Source organism: Haliotis rubra, unplaced genomic scaffold (assembly GCF_003918875.1).
Source record: "Haliotis rubra isolate DU_JTF1 unplaced genomic scaffold, ASM391887v1 Scf227, whole genome shotgun sequence".
Taxonomy (NCBI): Eukaryota; Metazoa; Mollusca; class Gastropoda; order Lepetellida; family Haliotidae; genus Haliotis; species Haliotis rubra.
The window spans coordinates 26397-48693 of record NW_025766303.1 but is presented as its reverse complement, the minus strand read 5'-3'; the positions used below and the strand labels follow the sequence as shown (position 1 = coordinate 48693).

General features: G+C 39.0%; 2 protein-coding genes across 2 annotated transcripts; both read right to left on the bottom strand.

Moving 5' to 3' along the window:
• Nucleotides 1-8439: 8439 nt before the first annotated feature.
• LOC124277742 (GDNF-inducible zinc finger protein 1-like) lies at nucleotides 8440-10157 on the bottom strand. Its single transcript, XM_046713467.1, has 3 exons — nucleotides 10128-10157; nucleotides 9363-9435; nucleotides 8440-9065 (listed from the first exon to the last, which is right to left on the bottom strand). The coding sequence occupies exons 1-3, from the start codon at nucleotides 10155-10157 to the stop codon at nucleotides 8440-8442; spliced, it is 729 nt and encodes a 242-aa protein (XP_046569423.1).
• A 3096-nt stretch (nucleotides 10158-13253) lies between these two features.
• LOC124277741 (PR domain zinc finger protein 10-like) lies at nucleotides 13254-19660 on the bottom strand. Its single transcript, XM_046713465.1, has 5 exons — nucleotides 19583-19660; nucleotides 17449-17715; nucleotides 14356-14487; nucleotides 14085-14157; nucleotides 13254-13789 (listed from the first exon to the last, which is right to left on the bottom strand). Exons 1-5 carry the CDS (start codon nucleotides 19658-19660, stop codon nucleotides 13254-13256), a joined length of 1086 nt encoding a protein of 361 aa, XP_046569421.1.
• Nucleotides 19661-22297: the final 2637 nt, after the last annotated feature.

The following is a 22297-nucleotide window of genomic DNA, read 5'->3' as shown; positions in this document are numbered from 1 at the left end:
ATGAAATAGAAGTCATTGAAATTTAAAAAAAAAAAAGATAAACCAATTGAAAGCATTGAATTTTAACCAATTATGTACAGTAAAATGACCAAAGTTTTTGTAATCCTGTAGACTAAATAGATCATATTGCATTAAAAAGGATACATGACTAAAAATTCTTTTACCTGAGAAGTAGATGGGGTTTCAGGGTTTCAGGCATAAGTGCTTCCTGAGAATTGGAAGGCGCTTTCAGGGGCCCGGACAACTGGACCAATCAAATAAGATGGGCGAGAGGATTGACACGTCTTCCTCAGAAATCTGTGAATACAAGTTTGAGAAATAAAAAAATGCAATTTGGAAAGTCAAAGTGAAAATGATCACTTACATACGCAATTCACTGATAATGAAGACGCTTTAGCAACTTTTAAATCACTAAAATATCTTTACGCTTGAAATCGTGGAGGCCATGAGTCTTTATTTACAAAACTGAAGAGAAACATCAGCACGACATGTCAACAAAAAAACGCCTTCGGTCGAACGAGGGACCACATTGTGCGGAATTGCAAGCCTAACACGAAGAAATATGAACATAGATCTGAAGCTTACTACAATAGGGGGTTTATGCGCTACATCCCGATATAAGTGTTTCAAGATTACACTCATAGTGACGAAAAACATTACTTACCAAAGGCTTTTCTTCTTCCCGCGCCGCCATGTTTCTTGACTGAAAGTGAGGCTGCGAGGCGAAGAATGCCGATGACTGACGATTTGCATGCCGTTTCGGGATGCTATGACTGCCGTTTCGAAGGCTCAGCGACCGCTCTCGGCCGCTCTTGTAGCAGATACACGAGTTTGGTTTCCATTTCAAACGATTAGTTAGCAATTCCGGAGGCGTTCGTTTCAGTTTTAGAGGATATTGTTGCAATTTTGGAAGTTTATTTTCCTATTTTGGTGATATGTGGTCTGTTTTGGTGTATATGAGTTAAGTTTTGATGATTTGTTCGCAGTTTGTATGGTAGGCTTGATTATTGCAATGTTTTGTGTAGCAATGTAATAAGCCGTCCTCATTGTGATCACTAATGACTTTTCTTTGGCAATTATTTTTCTGTAGGCGTGTTTTTCAGCCTGAATAAAATTCTGTCTACACAAACTGTCTTGTACTGCTTCTAAATGTTGCTTAGATTCTGCGTGCCTTGTAAGTGTACTGGTTCTGAAATTTGTACATCCCTCTCTGCTTGTAAATGGATTTTTTTTACCACTTAGCATGCATGACGTACATATCATGCCACCTTTGCTGTCTGTGTCCAACCACGTATACTTATTCTTCCACGAATCTTGAAATGTTGCATCAATTTTGTGTTTCTTCACTGCAGAAATTTCAATTTGTGTGCACTTTTCAAGTTTAGTATCATGCAAACTTGCCTCTTCTGTAGTAATCGTATCACCAGTGACACGTTCGCCATCGGTTTCATTCCTACTAGGTCCAACAGCATCATCATCGCTAACAGACTTGGCGCTATTTCGTTGAATTTCTGAGCCAATTTTAAGACGCTTAGTTGTTCGCTTTTCTAAGACACTAAAGAAGTCCCTAAGTATTTTGGTTTTCCTACTGTCAGTCATGTTTGCCAACTTTTTCAACATAAACACGGAAGTTGCTTATCATAAATTCAGACAGTATTCTTGATCATGACAGCTGAGTGTCAGCCAATCAAATTGGCCAGTATTAGCTTACAGTGATTAACAATGCGATGCCATTGGATGAAACAATACATTTTGTAACCTGGAAGAAAAAGTTTCCAGATTGCAAAGCAGATGTAATAGTTGACACGGGTACTGGTTTATAAATTACGCTTTTAACTCCAGACAGCGAATATCTTTACAGCATAAGCGTGAGCTTGTTGATGCTAACTATCCACAATTACTGATAGGTTATTTTATCATCGCCGCGGCTGTCAGACTTTCTAGATACCAGTGATTTTCGAGATGAATTCTGATGCAGTGATCGGAAAATTATAGTAGCTGAAACTGTTATTTTATCAAGAGAATAATATTCTAGCATTGTGCATTGCAGCTTTTGCTCTGTCAATGTAAAATATTCATAATCATAACTAAGGTTATATGTGACAGCACTTTGGTGTAATGTTCGCGCTGCTATCCGTTCTGAAGAATACCCTTTGGTGTGCAAGGTTGTTTTTAGTTTGACACGAGGTCGTGGTGTTTTCGACCAATCATCAAGCGAAAGAAATTACGAACGTCGCCGAGCTGCTTAATATGCAGCACCGGATTGGCTGAAGTAAACCTACGGCTTATACCGTACATTAATGTATTCAAAACCAAAAATAGATATGGGTCAAGAAACCGCTTTGGGTATTTGTCATGAAAAGAGAGAGAATAATGAAACTGGTTTGGTTTAACTAACGGAAGAGTTTATCAACATGATTCGCAGTCTTGTATATATGTACCAAAGACACTTTTGATTTGCGATATGTAAATACGTCCACGAGACCCAAACATGTTACCCAGGTGCGTGAGTTGACACAATATGATAGGTACGGGGCCATTTATATTACGCGACAGCTCGCGCATCGGTTTTCATTTTTTTATGGAGATGTAATGCTTATTGGGGAAATCCCGCGGTCGCTCGCGGCCTGGATGCAACACTGACTTGCCGTAGTCCAAGCGTCATTAACCATGCTACATGCATGCAGGTTATCCAGTGATCCAGTGACGACTTTTGGAGCGCTCCATCTCTGCAATTCTTTTTGCCACTTGAGATATGGGATTTTGAGCTTTTCTGACACTCTTTTTAAGTTAATGCAGATAGTTTTCAAATTGGAAAGCAGATATGTCATTCAAAGACTTTCCAAAGTGTTCAACATCATCTGCTAAGTGAATCAATGAATGCACATTGTATTGCTGGTCCAGGACTTTTTTACCGGTAAGATACTGGCTTATGCGGTAAACGGAAACACTGCATCATTGGTGTGCCTTAGTCTAACTCTGTGTTTCATGAGCTTTATTGCCGAAGTTGAAACCAATCTCTCAATCTATTTCCCTCATACAGCTCCAGTTTCTTGTCGTCTGAAATCATTGTTTCTAACCATTTGACTTCTTGAGTGAGTCTTTGATCGCCTTGTAATATTGTCTCACTCTCGATAATTTCCTGTGGAGTTCGACACTGCACAAAGTGACATCTCCACAGACTTTTGTAGAGTATCATTTTTTTCAGTGAGTTTTGAAATCTGTTTCGATCTGGATCGAATCCGCGTATAGCACAACCTTCTTTAGCAAACTGCACTCTTCCTGAGCTTGCTCTGAGCAGACAAAGGCTGGTGAAGACTTGGCCTTAGTGTCATTACCCTCCTTCCAAGAGACCATATATGTAGCATTTTCACCAACTCTCAAGTCACTCAAATCAACACCATTTTCCTCCTGTAATTCCAATAAACCAGGATTATGAAAACACAAAGAATGCTACTTAATCACAGTTGAGATTGATACAGTTGCAGCTGGTTTTACTTATAGGTCCTCCCATTGTTTGTTCATTTTGGGTACATTGCACTTGACATTAGAGAGGGGCGGGTAGCCTAGTGGTTAAAGCGCTGGCTCGTCGCATGAAGACCCGGTTCGATTCCCCACATGGGCACAATGTGTTAAGCCCATTTCTGGTGTCCCCAGCTGTGATATTGCTGGAATATTGCTAAAGCGTATGCGAAAAACTAAACTCAGTCAGTCAGTGACATTAGAGATGTGCTCTTCAAGTTGTACTTGTCTTTGAAGGAATGCCCACAGTTGTCACAAATAAATGGTCGTGACCTACCATCGACTTTTGTAACATGTCTCTTCACACAGGAGTACCATCTGCTCTGGTACTGACACTGGTCACACTGGTACATGTCAGGGTTCACCTGATGTACAGAACCATGTACCTTTAACTGAAATTTGGTTGCAAACTGTTTGTCACACAGTTCACAAATAAATTCTTTATCATGTGATTTCATGTGTCTCCTCAAAGCCTGCTTGGAATTGAAGAATTTATTACGTTCCGTACATTTGTGCACTTCCTCAGAATGAGATTTCACGTGCTGTCGCATGCCTCTGCAGCTGCTCAACACTTTGAAACAGGTTTTGCAGCGACAAAGACCCTTCTGTTTGTGTAACTTGGTTTCTATGTTCCTTCAATAACTCTGTATTGAAGAAGGACATGTTACACAATTCACAGCTGATATTAAAATCAATTTCATGTTTCCTTATCTGATGAGATCGCAATGTCGCCCGATTTTTAAACTTCTTTTTACACGGCATACATTCAAACGTTGGAATTTCTGGAAGGTTCAGAATCACAGAAATATCTGAAAGAAAAAAATTCCTTTAATGACTTCATAACAGTAAGATGAAACTTAAAGATCTTCGTCTGACAACTTGACGATACATATGGTGTGAAGGGGTGTTATACAAACATACAAACTACCAAAGTTATGTCTGATGAAACAGATGAACTCACACTCACACACACACACACACACACACACACAGCTTTCACCATGTCAATTGACATAAACATTACTGAATACTTGTGCAATATAAGTACAAGATGTAATCCATTGGGACATTTAGACACTGAAATGACTTTAAATGAAAAATGCTTACCACAGTTTTCCAGATTTGGAAGTTGTGAAGCTGGCGTCTCGGGGACAAACATACTTGATGCAGAGGCATCTCTCTGAAAATAAAACAATTGAATATTATTATAATGAAATAGAAGTCATTGAAATTTAAAAAAAAAAGATAAACCAATTGAAAGCATTGAATTTTAACCAATTATGTACAGTAAAATGACCAAAGTTTTTGTAATCCTGTAGACTAAATAGATCATATTGCATTAAAAAAGGATACATGACTAAAAATTCTTTTACCTGAGAAGTAGATGGGGTTTCAGGGTTTCAGGCATAAGTGCTTCCTGAGAATTGAAGGCGTTTCAGGGGCCGGACAACTGGACCGATCCAAATAAGATGGGCGAGAGGATTGACACGCCTTCCTCAGAAATCTGTGAATACAAGTTTGAGAAATAAAAAAATGCAATTTGGAAAGTCAAAGTGAAAATGATCACTTACATACGCAATTCACTGATAATGAAGACGTTTTAGCAACTTTTTAAATCACTAAAATATCTTTACGTTGAAATCGTGAGGCCATGAGTCTTTATTTACAAAACTGAAGAGAAACATCAGCACGACATGTCAACAAAAAGACGCCTTCGGTCGAACGAGGGACCACATTGTGCGGAATTGCAAGCCTAACACGAAGAAATATGAACATAGATCTGAAGCTTACTACAATAGGGGGTTTATGCGCTACATCCCGATATAAGTGTTTCAAGATTACACTCATAGTGACGAAAAACATTACTTACCAAAGGCTTTTCTTCTTCCCGCCCATGTTTCTTGACTGAAAGTGAGGCTGCGCGGCTAAGAATGCCGATGACTGACGATTTGCATGCCGTTTCGGGATGCTATGACTGCCGTTTCGAAGGCTCAGCGACCGCTCTCGGCCGCTCTTGTAGCAGATACACGAGTTTGGTTTCCATTTCAAACGATTAGTTAGCAATTACGGAGGCGTTCGTTTCAGTTTTAGAGGATATTGTTGCAATTTTGGAAGTTTATTTTCCCTATTTTGGTGATATGTGGTCTGTTTTGGTGTATATGAGTTAAGTTTTGATGATTTGTTCAAGTTTGTATGGTAGGCTTGATTATTGCAATGTTTTGTGTAGCAATGTAATAAGCCGTCCTCATTGTGATCACTAATGACTTTTCTTTGGCAATTATTTTTCTGTGGGCGTGTTTTTCAGCCTGAATAAAATTCTGTCTACACAAACTGTCTTGTACTGCTTCTAAATGTTGCTTAGATTCTGGCGCGGCCTTGTAAGTGTACTGGTTCCTGAAATTTGTACATCCCTCTGCTTGTAAATGGATTTTTTACCACTTAGCATGCATGACGTATATATCATGCCACCTTTGCTGTCTGTGTCCAACCACGTATACTTATTCTTCCACCAATCTTGAAATGTTGCATCAATTTTGTGTTTCTTCACTGCAGAAATTTCAATTTGTGTGCACTTTTCAAGTTTAGTATCATGCAAACTTGCCTCTTCTGTAGTAATCAGATCACCAGTGACACGTTAATGCCATCGGTTTCATTCCTACTAGGTCCAACAGCATCATCACCGCTAACAGACTTGGCGCTATTTCGTTGAATTTCTGAGCCAATTTTAAGACGCTTAAGTTGTTCGCTTTTCTAAGACACTAAAGAAGTCCCTAAGTATTTTGGTTTTCCTACTGTCAGTCATGTTTGCCAACTTTTTCAACATAAACACGAGTTGCTTATCATAAATTCCAGACAGTATTCTTGATCATGACAGCTTCGAGTGTCAGCCAATCAAATTGGCCGTATTAGCTTACAGTGATTAACAAGCGATGCCATTGGATGAAACAATACATTTTTGTAACCTGGAAGAAAAAGTTTCAGATTGCAAAGCAGATGTAATAGTTGACACGGTACTGGTTTATAAATTACGTTTTAACTCCAGACAGCGAATATCTTTACAGCATAAACGTGAGCTTGTTGATGCTAACTATCCACAATTACGATAGGTTATTTTATCATCGCACGGCTGTCAGACTTTCTAGATACCAGTGATTTTCGAGATGAATTCTGATGCAGTGATCGGAAAATTATAGTAGCTGAAACTGTTATTTTATCAAGAGAATAATATTCTAGCATTGTGCATTGCAGCTTTTGCTCTGTCAATGTAAAATATTCATAATCATAACTAAGGTTATATGTGACAGCACTTTGGTGTAATGTTCGCTGCTATCCGTTCTGAAGAATACCCTTGGTGTGCAAGGTTGTTTTTAGTTTGACAATTAGTCGTGGTGTTTTCGACCAATCATCAAGCGAAAGAAATTATTTAACGTCGCCGAGCTGCTTAATATGCAGCACGGATTGGCTGAAGTAAAACCTACGGCTTATACCGTACATTAATGTATTCAAAACCAAAATAGATATGGGTCAAGAAACCGCTTTGGGTATTTGTCATGAAAAGAGAGAGAATAATGAAACTGGTTTGGTTTAACTAACGGAAGAGTTTATCAACATGATTCGCGCAGTCTTGTATATATGTACCAAAGACACTTTTGATTTGCGATATGTAAATATCGCCCACGAGACCCAAACATGTTACCCAGGTGCGTGGAGTTGACACAATATGATAGGTAATGGGCCATTTATATTGTAGCGACAGCTCGGCGCATCGGTTTTCATTTTTCGGGAGATGTATGCGCTATTGGGGGAATCCCGCAGTGCGAGTCGCTGACCTGGATGCAACACTGACTCTGCCGTAGTCAAAGCGCCATTAACCATGCTACATGCATGCAGGTTATCCAGTGATCCAGTGGCGACTTTTGGGCGCTCCATCTCTGCAATTCTTTTTGCCACTTGAGATATGGGATTTTGAGCTTTTCTGACACTCTTTTTAAGTTAATGCAGATAGTTTTCAAATTGGAAAGCAGATATGTCATTCAAAGACTTTCCAAAGTGTTCAACATCATCTGCTAAGTGAATCAATGAATGCACATTGTATTGCTGGTCCAGGACTTTTTTACCGGTAAGATACTGGCTTATGCGGTAAACGGAAACACTGCATCATTGGTGTGCCTTAGTCTAACTCTGTGTTTCATGAGCTTTATTGCCGAAGTTGAAACCAATCTCTCAATCTATTTCCCTCATACAGCTCCAGTTTCTTGTCGTCTGAAATCATTGTTTCTAACCATTTGACTTCTTGAGTGAGTCTTTGATCGTCTTGTAATATTGTCTCACTCTCGATAATTTCCTGTAGTTCGGACACTGCACAAAGTGACATCTCCACAGACTTTTGTAGAGTATCATTTTTTTTCAGTGAGTTTTGAAATCTGTTTCGATCTGGATCGAATCGAATCCCGCTAGCACAACCTTCTTTAGCAAACTGCACTCTTCCTGAGCTTGCTCTGAGCAGACAAAGGCTGGTGAAGACTTGGCCTTAGTGTCATTACCCTCCTTCCAAGAGACCATATATGTAGCATTTTCACCAACTCTCAAGTCACTCAAATCAACACCATTTTCCTCCTGTAATTCCAATAAACCAGGATTATGAAAACACAAAGAATGCTACGAATCACAGTTGAGATTGATACAGTTGCAGCTGGTTTTTACTTATAGGTCCTCCCATTGTTTGTTCATTTTGGGTACATTGCACTTGACATTAGAGAGGGCGGTGGGGTAGCCTAGTGGTTAAAGCGTTGGCTCGTCACGCCGAAGACCCGGGTTCGATTCCCCACATGGGCACAATGTGTTAAGCCCATTTCTGGTGTCCCCCGCTGTGATATTGCTGGAATATTGCTAAAAGCGGCGTAAAACTAAACTCAGTCAGTCAGTGACATTAGAGATGTGCCTCTTCAAGTTGTACTTGTCTTTGAAGGAATGCCCACAGTTGTCACAAATAAATGGTCGTGACCTACCATCGACTTTTGTAACATGTCTCTTCACACAGGAGTACCATCTGCTCTGGTACTGACACTGGTCACACTGGTACATGTCAGGGTTCACCTGATGTACAGAACCATGTACCTTTAACTGAAATTTGGTTGCAAACTGTTTGTCACACAGTTCACAAATAAATTCTTTATCATGTGATTTCATGTGTCTCCTCAAAGCCTGCTTGGAATTGAAGAATTTATTACGTTCCGTACATTTGTGCACTTCCTCAGAATGAGATTTCACGCGTGCTGTCGCGATGCCTCTGCAGCTGCTCAACACTTTGAAACAGGTTTTGCAGCGACAAAGACCCTTCTGTTTGTGTAACTTGGCTCTATGTTCCTTCAATAACTCTGTATTGAAGAAGGACATGTTACACAATTCACAGCTGATATTAAAATCAATTTCATGTTTCCTTATCTGATGAGATCGCAATGTCGCCCGATTTTTAAACTTCTTTTTACACGGCATACATTCAAACGTTGGAATTTCTGGAAGGTTCAGAATCACAGAAATATCTGAAAGAAAAAAATTCCTTTAATGACTTCATAACAGTAAGATGAAACTTAAAGATCTTCGTCTGACAACTTGACGATACATATGGTGTGAAGGGGTGTTATACAAACATACAAACTACCAAAGTTATGTCTGATGAAACAGATGAACTCACACTCACACACACACACACACACACACACACCGCTTTCACCATGTCAATTGACATAAACATTACTGAATACTTGTGCAATATAAGTACAAGATGTAATCCATTGGGACATTTAGACACTGAAATGACTTTAAATGAAAATGCTTACCACAGTTTTCCAGATTTGGAAGTTGTGAAGCTGGCGTCTCGGGGACAAACATACTTGATGCAGAGGCATCTCTCTGAAAATAAAACAATTGAATATTATTATAATGAAATAGAAGTCATTGAAATTTAAAAAAAAAAAAGATAAACCAATTGAAAGCATTGAATTTTAACCAATTATGTACAGTAAAATGACCAAAGTTTTTGTAATCCTGTAGACTAAATAGATCATATTGCATTAAAAAAGGATACATGACTAAAAATTCTTTTTACCTGAGAAGTAGATGGGGTTTCAGGGGTTTCAGGCATAAGTGCTTCCTGAGAATTGGAAGGCGTTTCAGGGGCCCCGGACAACTGGACCGTCAAATAAGATGGGCGAGAGGATTGACACGTCTTCCTCAGAAATCTGTGAATACAAGTTTGAGAAATAAAAAAATGCAATTTGGAAAGTCAAAGTGAAAATGATCACTTACATACGCAATTCACTGATAATGAAGACGTTTTAGCAACTTTTTAAATCACTAAAATATCTTTACGTTGAAATCGTGAGGCCATGAGTCTTTATTTACAAAACTGAAGAGAAACATCAGCACGACATGTCAACAAAAAGCGCCCGGTCGAGAGAGGACCACATTGTCTTGGAATTGCAAGCCTAACACGAAGAAATATGAACATAGATCTGAAGCTTACTACAATAGGGGGTTTATGCGCTACATCCCGATATAAGTGTTTCAAGATTACACTCATAGTGACGAAAAACATTACTTACCAAAGGCTTTTCTTCTTCCCGCGCCGCCATGTTTCTTGACTGAAAGTGAGGCTGCGAGGCGAAGAATGCCGATGACTGACGATTTGCATGCCGTTTCGGGATGCTATGACTGCCGTTTCGAAGGCTCAGCGACCGCTCTCGGCCGCTCTTGTAGCAGATACACGAGTTTGGTTTCCATTTCAAACGATTAGTTAGCAATTACGGAGGCGTTCGTTTCAGTTTTAGAGGATATTGTTGCAATTTTGGAAGTTTATTTTCCTATTTTGGTGATATGTGGTCTGTTTTGGTGTATATGAGTTAAGTTTTGATGATTTGTTCGCAGTTTGTATGGTAGGCTTGATTATTGCAATGTTTTGTGTAGCAATGTAATAAGCCGTCCTCATTGTGATCACTAATGACTTTTCTTTGGCAATTATTTTTCTGTGGGGGTGTTTTTCAGCCTGAATAAAATTCTGTCTACACAAACTGTCTTGTACTGCTTCTAAATGTTGCTTAGATTCTGCGTGCCTTGTAAGTGTACTGGTTCTGAAATTTGTACATCCCTCTCTGCTTGTAAATGGATTTTTTTACCACTTAGCATGCATGGCGTACATATCATGCCACCTTTGCTGTCTGTGTCCAACCATCGTATACTTATTCTTCCACGAATCTTGAAATGTTGCATCAATTTTGTGTTTCTTCACTGCAGAAATTTCAATTTGTGTGCACTTTTCAAGTTTAGTATCATGCAAACTTGCCTCTTCTGTAGTAATCGTATCACCAGTGACACGTTAAGCCATCGGTTTCATTCCTACTAGGTCCAACAGCATCATCACCGCTAACAGACTTGGCTATTTACGTTGAATTTCTGAGCCAATTTTAAGAGGCGTTTAGTTGTTCGCTTTTCTAAGACACTAAAGAAGTCCCTAAGTATTTTGGTTTTCCTACTGTCAGTCATGTTTGCCAACTTTTTCAACATAAACACGAGTTGCTTATCATAAATTCCAGACAGTATTCTTGATCATGACAGCTTCGAGTGTCAGCCAATCAAATTGGCCGTATTAGCTTACAGTGATTAACAAGCGATGCCATTGGATGAAACAATACATTTTTGTAACCTGGAAGAAAAAGTTTCAGATTGCAAAGCAGATGTAATAGTTGACACGGTACTGGTTTATAAATTACGTTTTAACTCCAGACAGCGAATATCTTTACAGCATAAACGTGAGCTTGTTGATGCTAACTATCCACAATTACGATAGGTTATTTTATCATCGCACGGCTGTCAGACTTTCTAGATACCAGTGATTTTCGAGATGAATTCTGATGCAGTGATCGGAAAATTATAGTAGCTGAAACTGTTATTTTATCAAGAGAATAATATTCTAGCATTGTGCATTGCAGCTTTTGCTCTGTCAATGTAAAATATTCATAATCATAACTAAGGTTATATGTGACAGCACTTTGGTGTAATGTTCGCGCTGCTATCCGTTCTGAAGAATACCCTTGGTGTGCAAGGTTGTTTTTAGTTTGACACGAGGTCGTGGTGTTTTCGACCAATCATCAAGCGAAAGAAATTACGAACGTCGCCGAGCTGCTTAATATGCAGCACCGGATTGGCTGAAGTAAACCTACGGCTTATACCGTACATTAATGTATTCAAAACCAAAAATAGATATGGGTCAAGAAACCGCTTTGGGTATTTGTCATGAAAAGAGAGAGAATAATGAAACTGGTTTGGTTTAACTAACGGAAGAGTTTATCAACATGATTCGCAGTCTTGTATATATGTACCAAAGACACTTTTGATTTGCGATATGTAAATACGTCCACGAGACCCAAACATGTTACCCAGGTGCGTGAGTTGACACAATATGATAGGTACGGGGCCATTTATATTGCGCGACAGCTCGCGCATCGGTTTTCATTTTTTGCGGGAGATGTACGTTATTGGGGGAATCCGCGAGTCAGCGGCCTGGATGCAACACTGACTTGCCGTAGTCCAAGCGTCATTAACCATGCTACATGCATGCAGGTTATCCAGTGATCCAGTGACGACTTTTGGAGCGCTCCATCTCTGCAATTCTTTTTGCCACTTGAGATATGGGATTTTGAGCTTTTCTGACACTCTTTTTAAGTTAATGCAGATAGTTTTCAAATTGGAAAGCAGATATGTCATTCAAAGACTTTCCAAAGTGTTCAACATCATCTGCTAAGTGAATCAATGAATGCACATTGTATTGCTGGTCCAGGACTTTTTTACCGGTAAGATACTGGCTTATGCGGTAAACGGAAACACTGCATCATTGGTGTGCCTTAGTCTAACTCTGTGTTTCATGAGCTTTATTGCCGAAGTTGAAACCAATCTCTCAATCTATTTCCCTCATACAGCTCCAGTTTCTTGTCGTCTGAAATCATTGTTTCTAACCATTTGACTTCTTGAGTGAGTCTTTGATCGTCTTGTAATATTGTCTCACTCTCGATAATTTCCTGTAGTTCGGACACTGCACAAAGTGACATCTCCACAGACTTTTGTAGAGTATCATTTTTTTTCAGTGAGTTTTGAAATCTGTTTCGATCTGGATCGAATCCCGTGCTAGCACAACCTTCTTTAGCAAACTGCACTCTTCCTGAGCTTGCTCTGAGCAGACAAAGGCTGGTGAAGACTTGGCCTTAGTGTCATTACCCTCCTTCCAAGAGACCATATATGTAGCATTTTCACCAACTCTCAAGTCACTCAAATCAACACCATTTTCCTCCTGTAATTCCAATAAACCAGGATTATGAAAACACAAAGAATGCTACGAATCACAGTTGAGATTGATACAGTTGCAGCTGGTTTTTACTTATAGGTCCTCCCATTGTTTGTTCATTTTGGGTACATTGCACTTGACATTAGAGAGGGCGGTGGGGTAGCCTAGTGGTTAAAGCGTTGGCTCGTCACGCCGAAGACCCGGGTTCGATTCCCCACATGGGCACAATGTGTTAAGCCCATTTCTGGTGTCCCCCGCTGTGATATTGCTGGAATATTGCTAAAAGCGGCGTAAAACTAAACTCAGTCAGTCAGTGACATTAGAGATGTGCCTCTTCAAGTTGTACTTGTCTTTGAAGGAATGCCCACAGTTGTCACAAATAAATGGTCGTGACCTACCATCGACTTTTTGTAACATGTCTCTTCACACAGGAGTACCATCTGCTCTGGTACTGACACTGGTCACACTGGTACATGTCAGGGTTCACCTGATGTACAGAACCATGTACCTTTAACTGAAATTTGGTTGCAAACTGTTTGTCACACAGTTCACAAATAAATTCTTTATCATGTGATTTCATGTGTCTCCTCAAAGCCTGCTTGGAATTGAAGAATTTATTACGTTCCGTACATTTGTGCACTTCCTCAGAATGAGATTTCACGTGCTGTCGCATGCCTCTGCAGCTGCTCAACACTTTGAAACAGGTTTTGCAGCGACAAAGACCCTTCTGTTTGTGTAACTTGGCTCTATGTTCCTTCAATAACTCTGTATTGAAGAAGGACATGTTACACAATTCACAGCTGATATTAAAATCAATTTCATGTTTCCTTATCTGATGAGATCGCAATGTCGCCCGATTTTTAAACTTCTTTTTACACGGCATACATTCAAACGTTGGAATTTCTGGAAGGTTCAGAATCACAGAAATATCTGAAAGAAAAAAATTCCTTTAATGACTTCATAACAGTAAGATGAAACTTAAAGATCTTCGTCTGACAACTTGACGATACATATGGTGTGAAGGGGTGTTATACAAACATACAAACTACCAAAGTTATGTCTGATGAAACAGATGAACTCACACTCACACACACACACACACACACACACCGCTTTCACCATGTCAATTGACATAAACATTACTGAATACTTGTGCAATATAAGTACAAGATGTAATCCATTGGGACATTTAGACACTGAAATGACTTTAAATGAAAATGCTTACCACAGTTTTCCAGATTTGGAAGTTGTGAAGCTGGCGTCTCGGGGACAAACATACTTGATGCAGAGGCATCTCTCTGAAAATAAAACAATTGAATATTATTATAATGAAATAGAAGTCATTGAAATTTAAAAAAAAAAAAAAGATATAAACCAATTGAAAGCATTGAATTTTAACCAATTATGTACAGTAAAATGACCAAAGTTTTGTAATCCTGTAGACTAAATAGATCATATTGCATTAAAAAGGATACATGACTAAAAAATTCTTTTACCTGAGAAGTAGATGGGGTTTCAGGGGTTTCAGGCATAAGTGCTTCCTGAGAATTGGAAGGCGTTTCAGGGGCCGGACAACTGGACCGGCCAAATAAGATGGGCGAGAGGATTGACACGCCTTCCTCAGAAATCTGTGAATACAAGTTTGAGAAATAAAAAATGCAATTTGGAAAGTCAAAGTGAAAATGATCACTTACATACGCAATTCACTGATAATGAAGACGTTTTAGCAACTTTTAAATCACTAAAATATCTTTACGCTTGAAATCGTTGAGGCCATGAGTCTTTATTTACAAAACTGAAGAGAAACATCAGCACGCGACATGTCAACAAAAACGCCTTCGGTCTAACGAGGGACCACATTGTGCGGAATTGCAAGCCTAACACGAAGAAATATGAACATAGATCTGAAGCTTACTACAATAGGGGTTTATGCGCTACATCCCGATATAAGTGTTTCAAGATTACACTCATAGTGACGAAAAAACATTACTTACCAAAGGCTTTTCTTCTTCCAGCGCCCGCCATGTTTCTTGACTGAAAGTGAGGCTGCGAGGCGCTTAAGAATGCCGATGACTGACGATTTGCATGCCGCTTAGGGATGCTATGACTGCCGTTTTGAAGGCTCAGCGACCGCTCTCGGCCGCTCTTGTAGCAGATACACGAGTTTGGTTTCCATTTCAAACGATTAGTTAGCAATTACGGAGGCGTTCGTTTCAGTTTTAGAGGATATTGTTGCAATTTTGGAAGTTTATTTTCCTATTTTGGTGATATGTGGTCTGTTTTGGTGTATATGAGTTAAGTTTTGATGATTTGTTCAAGCAGTTTGTATGGTAGGCTTGATTATTGCAATGTTTTGTGTAGCAATGTAATAAGCCGTTCCTCATTGTGATCACTAATGACTTTTCTTTGGCAATTATTTTTCTGTGGGCGTGTTTTTCAGCCTGAATAAAATTCTGTCTACACAAACTGTCTTGTACTGCTTCTAAATGTTGCTTAGATTCTGCGTGCCTTGTAAGTGTACTGGTTCTGAAATTTGTACATCCCTCTCTGCTTGTAAATGGATTTTTTTTACCACTTAGCATGCATGACGTACATATCATGCCACCTTTGCTGTCTGTGTCCAACCACGTATACTTATTCTTCCACGAATCTTGAAATGTTGCATCAATTTTGTGTTTCTTCACTGCAGAAATTTCAATTTGTGTGCACTTTTCAAGTTTAGTATCATGCAAACTTGCCTCTTCTGTAGTAATCGTATCACCAGTGACACGTTCGCCATCGGTTTCATTCCTACTAGGTCCAACAGCATCATCACCGCTAACAGACTTGGCGCTATTTCGTTGAATTTCTGAGCCAATTTTAAGACGTTTCGTTGTTCGTTTTTCTAAGACACTAAAGAAGTCCCTAAGTATTTTGGTTTTCCTACTGTCAGTCATGTTTGCCAACTTTTTCAACATAAACACGAGTTGCTTATCATAAATTCCAGACAGTATTCTTGATCATGACAGCTTCGAGTGTCAGCCAATCAAATTGGCCGTATTAGCTTACAGTGATTAACAAGCGATGCCATTGGATGAAACAATACATTTTTGTAACCTGGAAGAAAAAGTTTCAGATTGCAAAGCAGATGTAATAGTTGACACGGTACTGGTTTATAAATTACGTTTTAACTCCAGACAGCGAATATCTTTACAGCATAAACGTGAGCTTGTTGATGCTAACTATCCACAATTACGATAGGTTATTTTATCATCGCACGGCTGTCAGACTTTCTAGATACCAGTGATTTTCGAGATGAATTCTGATGCAGTGATCGGAAAATTATAGTAGCTGAAACTGTTATTTTATCAAGAGAATAATATTCTAGCATTGTGCATTGCAGCTTTTGCTCTGTCAATGTAAAATATTCATAATGATAACTAAGGTTATATGTGACAGCACTTTGGTGTAATGTTCGCTGCTATCCGTTCTGAAGAATACCCTTGGTGTGCAAGGTTGTTTTAGTTTGACACGAGGTCGTGGTGTTTTCGACCAATCATCAAGCGAAAGAAATTATTTAACGTCGCCCGAAGCTGCTTAATATGCAGCACCGGATTGGCTGAAGTAAACCTACGGCTTATACCGTACATTAATGTATTCAAAACCAAAAATAGATATGGGTCAAGAAACCGCTTTGGGTATTTGTCATGAAAAGAGAGAGAATAATGAAACTGGTTTGGTTTAACTAACGGAAGAGTTTATCAACATGATTCGCAGTCTTGTATATATGTACCAAAGACACTTTTGATTTGCGATATGTAAATACGTCCACGACACCCAAACATGTTACCCAGGTGCGTGAGTTGACACAATATGATAGGTACGGGGCCATTTATATTGCGCGACAGCTCGCGCATCGGTTTTCATTTTTTTCGGGAGATGTACGTTATTGGGGGGGGGAATCCCGCAGTCGCGCGGCCTGGATGCAACACTGACTTGCCGTAGTCCAAGCGTCATTAACCATGCTACATGCATGCAGGTTATCCAGTGATCCAGTGACGACTTTTGGAGCGCTCCATCTCTGCAATTCTTTTTGCCACTTGAGATATGGGATTTTGAGCTTTTCTGACACTCTTTTTAAGTTTATGCAGATAGTTTTCAAATTGGAAAGCAGATATGTCATTCAAAGACTTTCCAAAGTGTTCAACATCATCTGCTAAGTGAATCAATGAATGCACATTGTATTGCTGGTCCAGGACTTTTTTACCGGTAAGATACTGGCTTATGCGGTAAACGGAAACACTGCATCATTGGTGTGCCTTAGTCTAACTCTGTGTTTCATGAGCTTTATTGCCGAAGTTGAAACCAATCTCTCAATCTATTTCCCTCATACAGCTCCAGTTTCTTGTCGTCTGAAATCATTGTTTCTAACCATTTGACTTCTTGAGTGAGTCTTTGATCGTCTTGTAATATTGTCTCACTCTCGATAATTTCCTGTAGTTCGGACACTGCACAAAGTGACATCTCCACAGACTTTTGTAGAGTATCATTTTTTTTCAGTGAGTTTTGAAATCTGTTTCGATCTGGATCGAATCCCGTGCTAGCACAACCTTCTTTAGCAAACTGCACTCTTCCTGAGCTTGCTCTGAGCAGACAAAGGCTGGTGAAGACTTGGCCTTAGTGTCATTACCCTCCTTCCAAGAGACCACCTTCTCCTGACCATAGTGACGACAGAGGATATCAAGCTCTTTACTGCCAAACTGGTCAACTTTGTCATCACTCAAGAAGCTGATGGGACTCATGGACAGTATGCCGAAGGATGTCAAAATGTCATCTGATGGGAATCTGAAATGTTTCAATAATACTGCCTCAAAATTCTGAAATAATTATAACTACAAACAATTGACTAACTCTTGATATTAAAATGTACTTTGTAAATTCATTCCAGTGATTCTTTGTTTCTGAGCTTCTCACTTCACTCGTATGTATTTTCAGTATTTAATCATGTTTCCTCAATAATTATCTTTCTGTTTCCCGGTCATGACTGAAGCGCCGTCTGAGCCTAGGCTCATTATTTTCCCAGGTTCAGCTCCATGAGTCTTGAATTTCTCCAAAATAATATTGGCAATTCCTGCTCCGGTGGTATCGGTGCACTCCATGTTGCTCACATAATGGGTAGAAACTTCCATGTCAGGTGAAATAATTTGACAGTAAATTATGAGACGCTTGTGATTTGTGATGTCGGTGCTTTCGTCTGCTAATGCAGTGATGAATGGAGATTTTCTTAAATTTTTCTTTTAAATCCTCCTCTACTACCTTAGACATTGATTCAAGTAAATCGTTTGACTTGAATTGAAGACTTGAATTTTGACAGGGGAATGTTTTCACTTGAAAGCCAATGCACAGATTTCATTAGTGCAATAGCTGCCCTGTGTTGTTTTTCTGACAACGCGATGATGTCGTAGCCTTGCCAGTGCAAGCTTTTGGGGCCTCAACTAACATCTTGTGATCTTTTAGTTCCAAGTGTCTAGTTAGTGTGCTATTTTGATAGTTTCTGCATTGGGAATTTTTTGTCATGCCATATTGTTTGCCATTTTCAGTGCACAACTTGCAATACATGAAATCATTGTCTTTCACATAAACTAATCAAGAGTGGTACAAAGTATTCCATGTAGAATTAAACTTACGAGAGTTAAGTTTCTTGCTGATTTTCTCTGATTCATTGGAACTTGCAACTGTGGTGACAGAATCTTGCGATTCGTTATCAGTTATTGGGCTAAAATCCCCACTGCCCATGCTAAACATAGAGGAAATGTTTTTTTTGTCAGCTTCAATGTTTTTGGCAGAGGCATGACGAAGCAATGATATGAAGCAATATGGTAGATCGTGTTTGCATCGCTACCGTTGCTGCCATTGGTTGATTGAAATACTGTAAGCCAATCAGATGTCAGAAGCTATTTTTAGAACCAAGCAGGGAACTTCATTTACCAATGTGAGGATTTTGTTGTTTAAAAAGACTTGAAACAATTTTAAAGCATTGTAGTTAAATTGTGTTTATTCATTGATAAACATGATTAGTGAATATGTATGCATTACCAGGACGCATATGTAAAATAGTTCCTTTCAAATTTTTATGTGTATATTATTATGCAGGATGCGCGGGTAGATTTATCCCTGAACTATAAAAAAAAAATTCAACAGTTACATTCACTGTCTTGTCACAAGTCCAACAATTTCACTTTCTTGGATTCAATCTTTAAGATAAAAAATATTACTTTCAATTAATGCATGATCCATTTCTTAAATAAAATCAGAATGCATATAAACGTCCCAATTCAATGCAGTACAGCCATATTTCTTTTGCAGTTCAATCAATTTAGAAAACTTCGGTGTGGCAATATTTTCATCCAAATTATTCAAACTGAAGTATTTAATGTGCAAAAGCAAAATTTAAAAAGTAAAAATTAGATAAGAAGGATGTAGCCACAGGATTCAACAGTTCAGGTGAGTTTTGCACCATGGCAACATGTTTTATTTCCCTCAGCATCTCTAGAACCTTTGGATATGTGAGGTTGGTAGTCAGAGAATCACTTTCTTCATTGTCATTGCCACACTCTTCATCACACTCTTATTTGTCCTCGTTACCACCACGCAGTTTCTTCAAAATTTCTGCTTCCCAGTCGATACTTTCTGGGTCCTCTGTCGGAATGTCACAGTCACAATTCACAAACTCTTCCACCTTACATGTCTACTCGCCATGTTTGTAACAAGCACAGCCAGTTGAATGTCATCTTCTTCATTGTCCGATTCTACAGAATCCATGTTGAAAACCCGCATGCACTAAAACACTTCATGATTGTCAAACTTGTAGTATCCTGCCAAGATTTGTGGATCCAGTGTACAGCGTCTAACACATTAATGTTCTTTGAAAGTTCAATCACACTGCTGCATGTGTCGATCCGGGATATCAGGGATTTTATCAGAAATTTCCTATTTTGATGCTTGAAAGCTCGAATTATTCCCTGGTCAAGAGGTTGGAGAACTGACGTTGTGTTGGGCAGAAGATATTTTACTGTAACGTTGCTGAGGACTGTCTTGAGGGTGGGATGGAGCATTGTCAATGAACAAGAGGATACGCCTCTTTCTTTTCCTCATCTGTCTGTTGACTTGATCTAGCCAATCACTGAATATGTGTGAGGTCATCCACGCGTTTCGATTGGCTCGCCAAGTCACGGGGAGTGTCTCCATATTCACATTCTTGAAACAGCATGGTGTCTTAGCTTTAGCTTTACCAATTACAAGAGGCTTGAGTTTCTCACCTGTTGCACTGCAACATAATAGCACGGTCAGTCTTTCTTTTGACTCTTTCCCACCTTCAGCAGCTGTATTTTTTTCCGACAGTGTTTTGTCTGGTAATGCTCGAAAGAACAGGCCTGTTTCATCACAGTTGAAGACATCTTTTAAATTGTAGCCATCAAATCAGTCTAAAGTGCAAACTCTACAAAACACAAAGGAAGGAAATTTAAGTGTCAAGTCTCTGAAGTCATAAGTAATAATAACTTTGACATAAATGATGATCACAAGATCTAAAATTCAATTTACTCCTTCAACGATAAGAAAGAACGGAAGTGAAACAAACATACTGAATAATCTACTGCTCTTGTTTTCACCCTTGAGGTTGTCTGTCGGGGCTGCTCCAATTTAGAAGTTGTCTCGGGACTGATCTAATTCAGTGAAGTGCAAACTGTACAAAATAAATGATAAAAAGCTTATCTCAAAGTATAATAAGTCAAATGCAATACTTGAATAGAAATAAATAATCATAAAATGAGTTTAAATTAGATTCACTTCTCTAGCTAAAGATTGTATTCAGTAAAAATAACAAAAGCAAACCCAACTTACTGAATATTCACCATCTTCTCCTCAGTATGGGGTTTCAGAAATCACTGACGTATCCTGAAACACAATAGGTGACAATTACTTCAGTGTTACTTACACTTTTGGAAAATATTTCTGTGTTAACGTGGTATATGTACATTGTCAAATTAGATTAAAAGATTAAATGGGACTTACCTGTAAGGTGAAGTTTTATATATGTTCCACTGATCTATGGAGTACTGAGGGATTACGTGAGATGTATGCATGCAGTTTTCAACACAGAAATAGGATTTTTTACAGAAATAAGCCTCACAGGTTGGGTGAGGTGGGCATTATTCAGTGTTTTCAAATTAAGAATGATACAAAGGTAATTGTCTTTCTTTTCCCTGCTGAAAATGTTGAATATAAATTCCCCAACCGCATGAGAGCACATTTCAATTACTCCCCGTTGTAACGTTGAAGATACCTCGTTATCCACTTGAACCCACTCTCCACCTTGGAAACAGATAGGTTTAGGATGCAGAGTCTGACAAGGATAATCCAAAAATGTTCTCTCTGCACCTTTCATACAAGACAGAACCCAAGAGTCAGATATTATTTTTGTCCAATTATCAAAATAAAAACGGAACCACTCTGGCGAAAACGGAACCACATTATTAAAAAAATATGGACACCAAAACACTAGTTTTTTATTTTTTATTTAACACGATCATTTTATTTCATCAATAACAAAACACTGAACAGTTCACTAGTTCATTAGGCTGGTTATGTCAACATAGTTCACTAGTTCGTTAGGCTGGTCATGTCTGCATAGATGTTTTCATTGGATCACTGGTCCATGGATCATGGCACACCTGGAGAGCAGCTGGCTGAGTGTGAAGTCTGTTCTTTTATACATCCTCCAGGCGGCAAGGATCTCCTCCTGACATGCTGTTGCTGCTTTCCTCAGGTAAGACCTGAGTCTCCCCTCCTGGATCTGGCGTGTCTGGATGTGCAGGAGACCGGTCAGCTTCTCAGTGTAGCTCAGGTATCAGTCTATAGATACCCAGAACTTGCTCCCCAACCTTGCCGTTCATCCGTCGGTGCCATCCTGAAATAATATGAGATACTGTATAAATAAAACTATACAATTCATGTTTTTATTACAAAATCTTATCTTATCTAATATATAATACTAAAATATAATACTACTACTAATAATAATAATAATATACCTTCGACGTGGTTGTTGGTGCGGATGGTCACGCGGTATGCACTCCATGTAGATGGCGCCAAAACTGGATGCTCCATCCACTGACGCCTGAAATAGCTGACCAGCTGATTCAGTCGTCCATGCCTCTCCACCCTGTCCGCAATCTTAGCAAACATCCTAGGAATGTGATCAGAAGGCAAAAACGGAAAAGCCATGAGTTTTCTGACAAACTTGTGGACGGCGTCATCCTTCTGGTAGGCAAGCTTGGGAAAATTAGGGAAAACAATTTAGGGAAATATATATATAAATACATAATAAATAAAAATATAACTGTGATAAGTATAAATAAAAACACAACTTACCTGCAGACCAAATTCCTGGCACTTTCT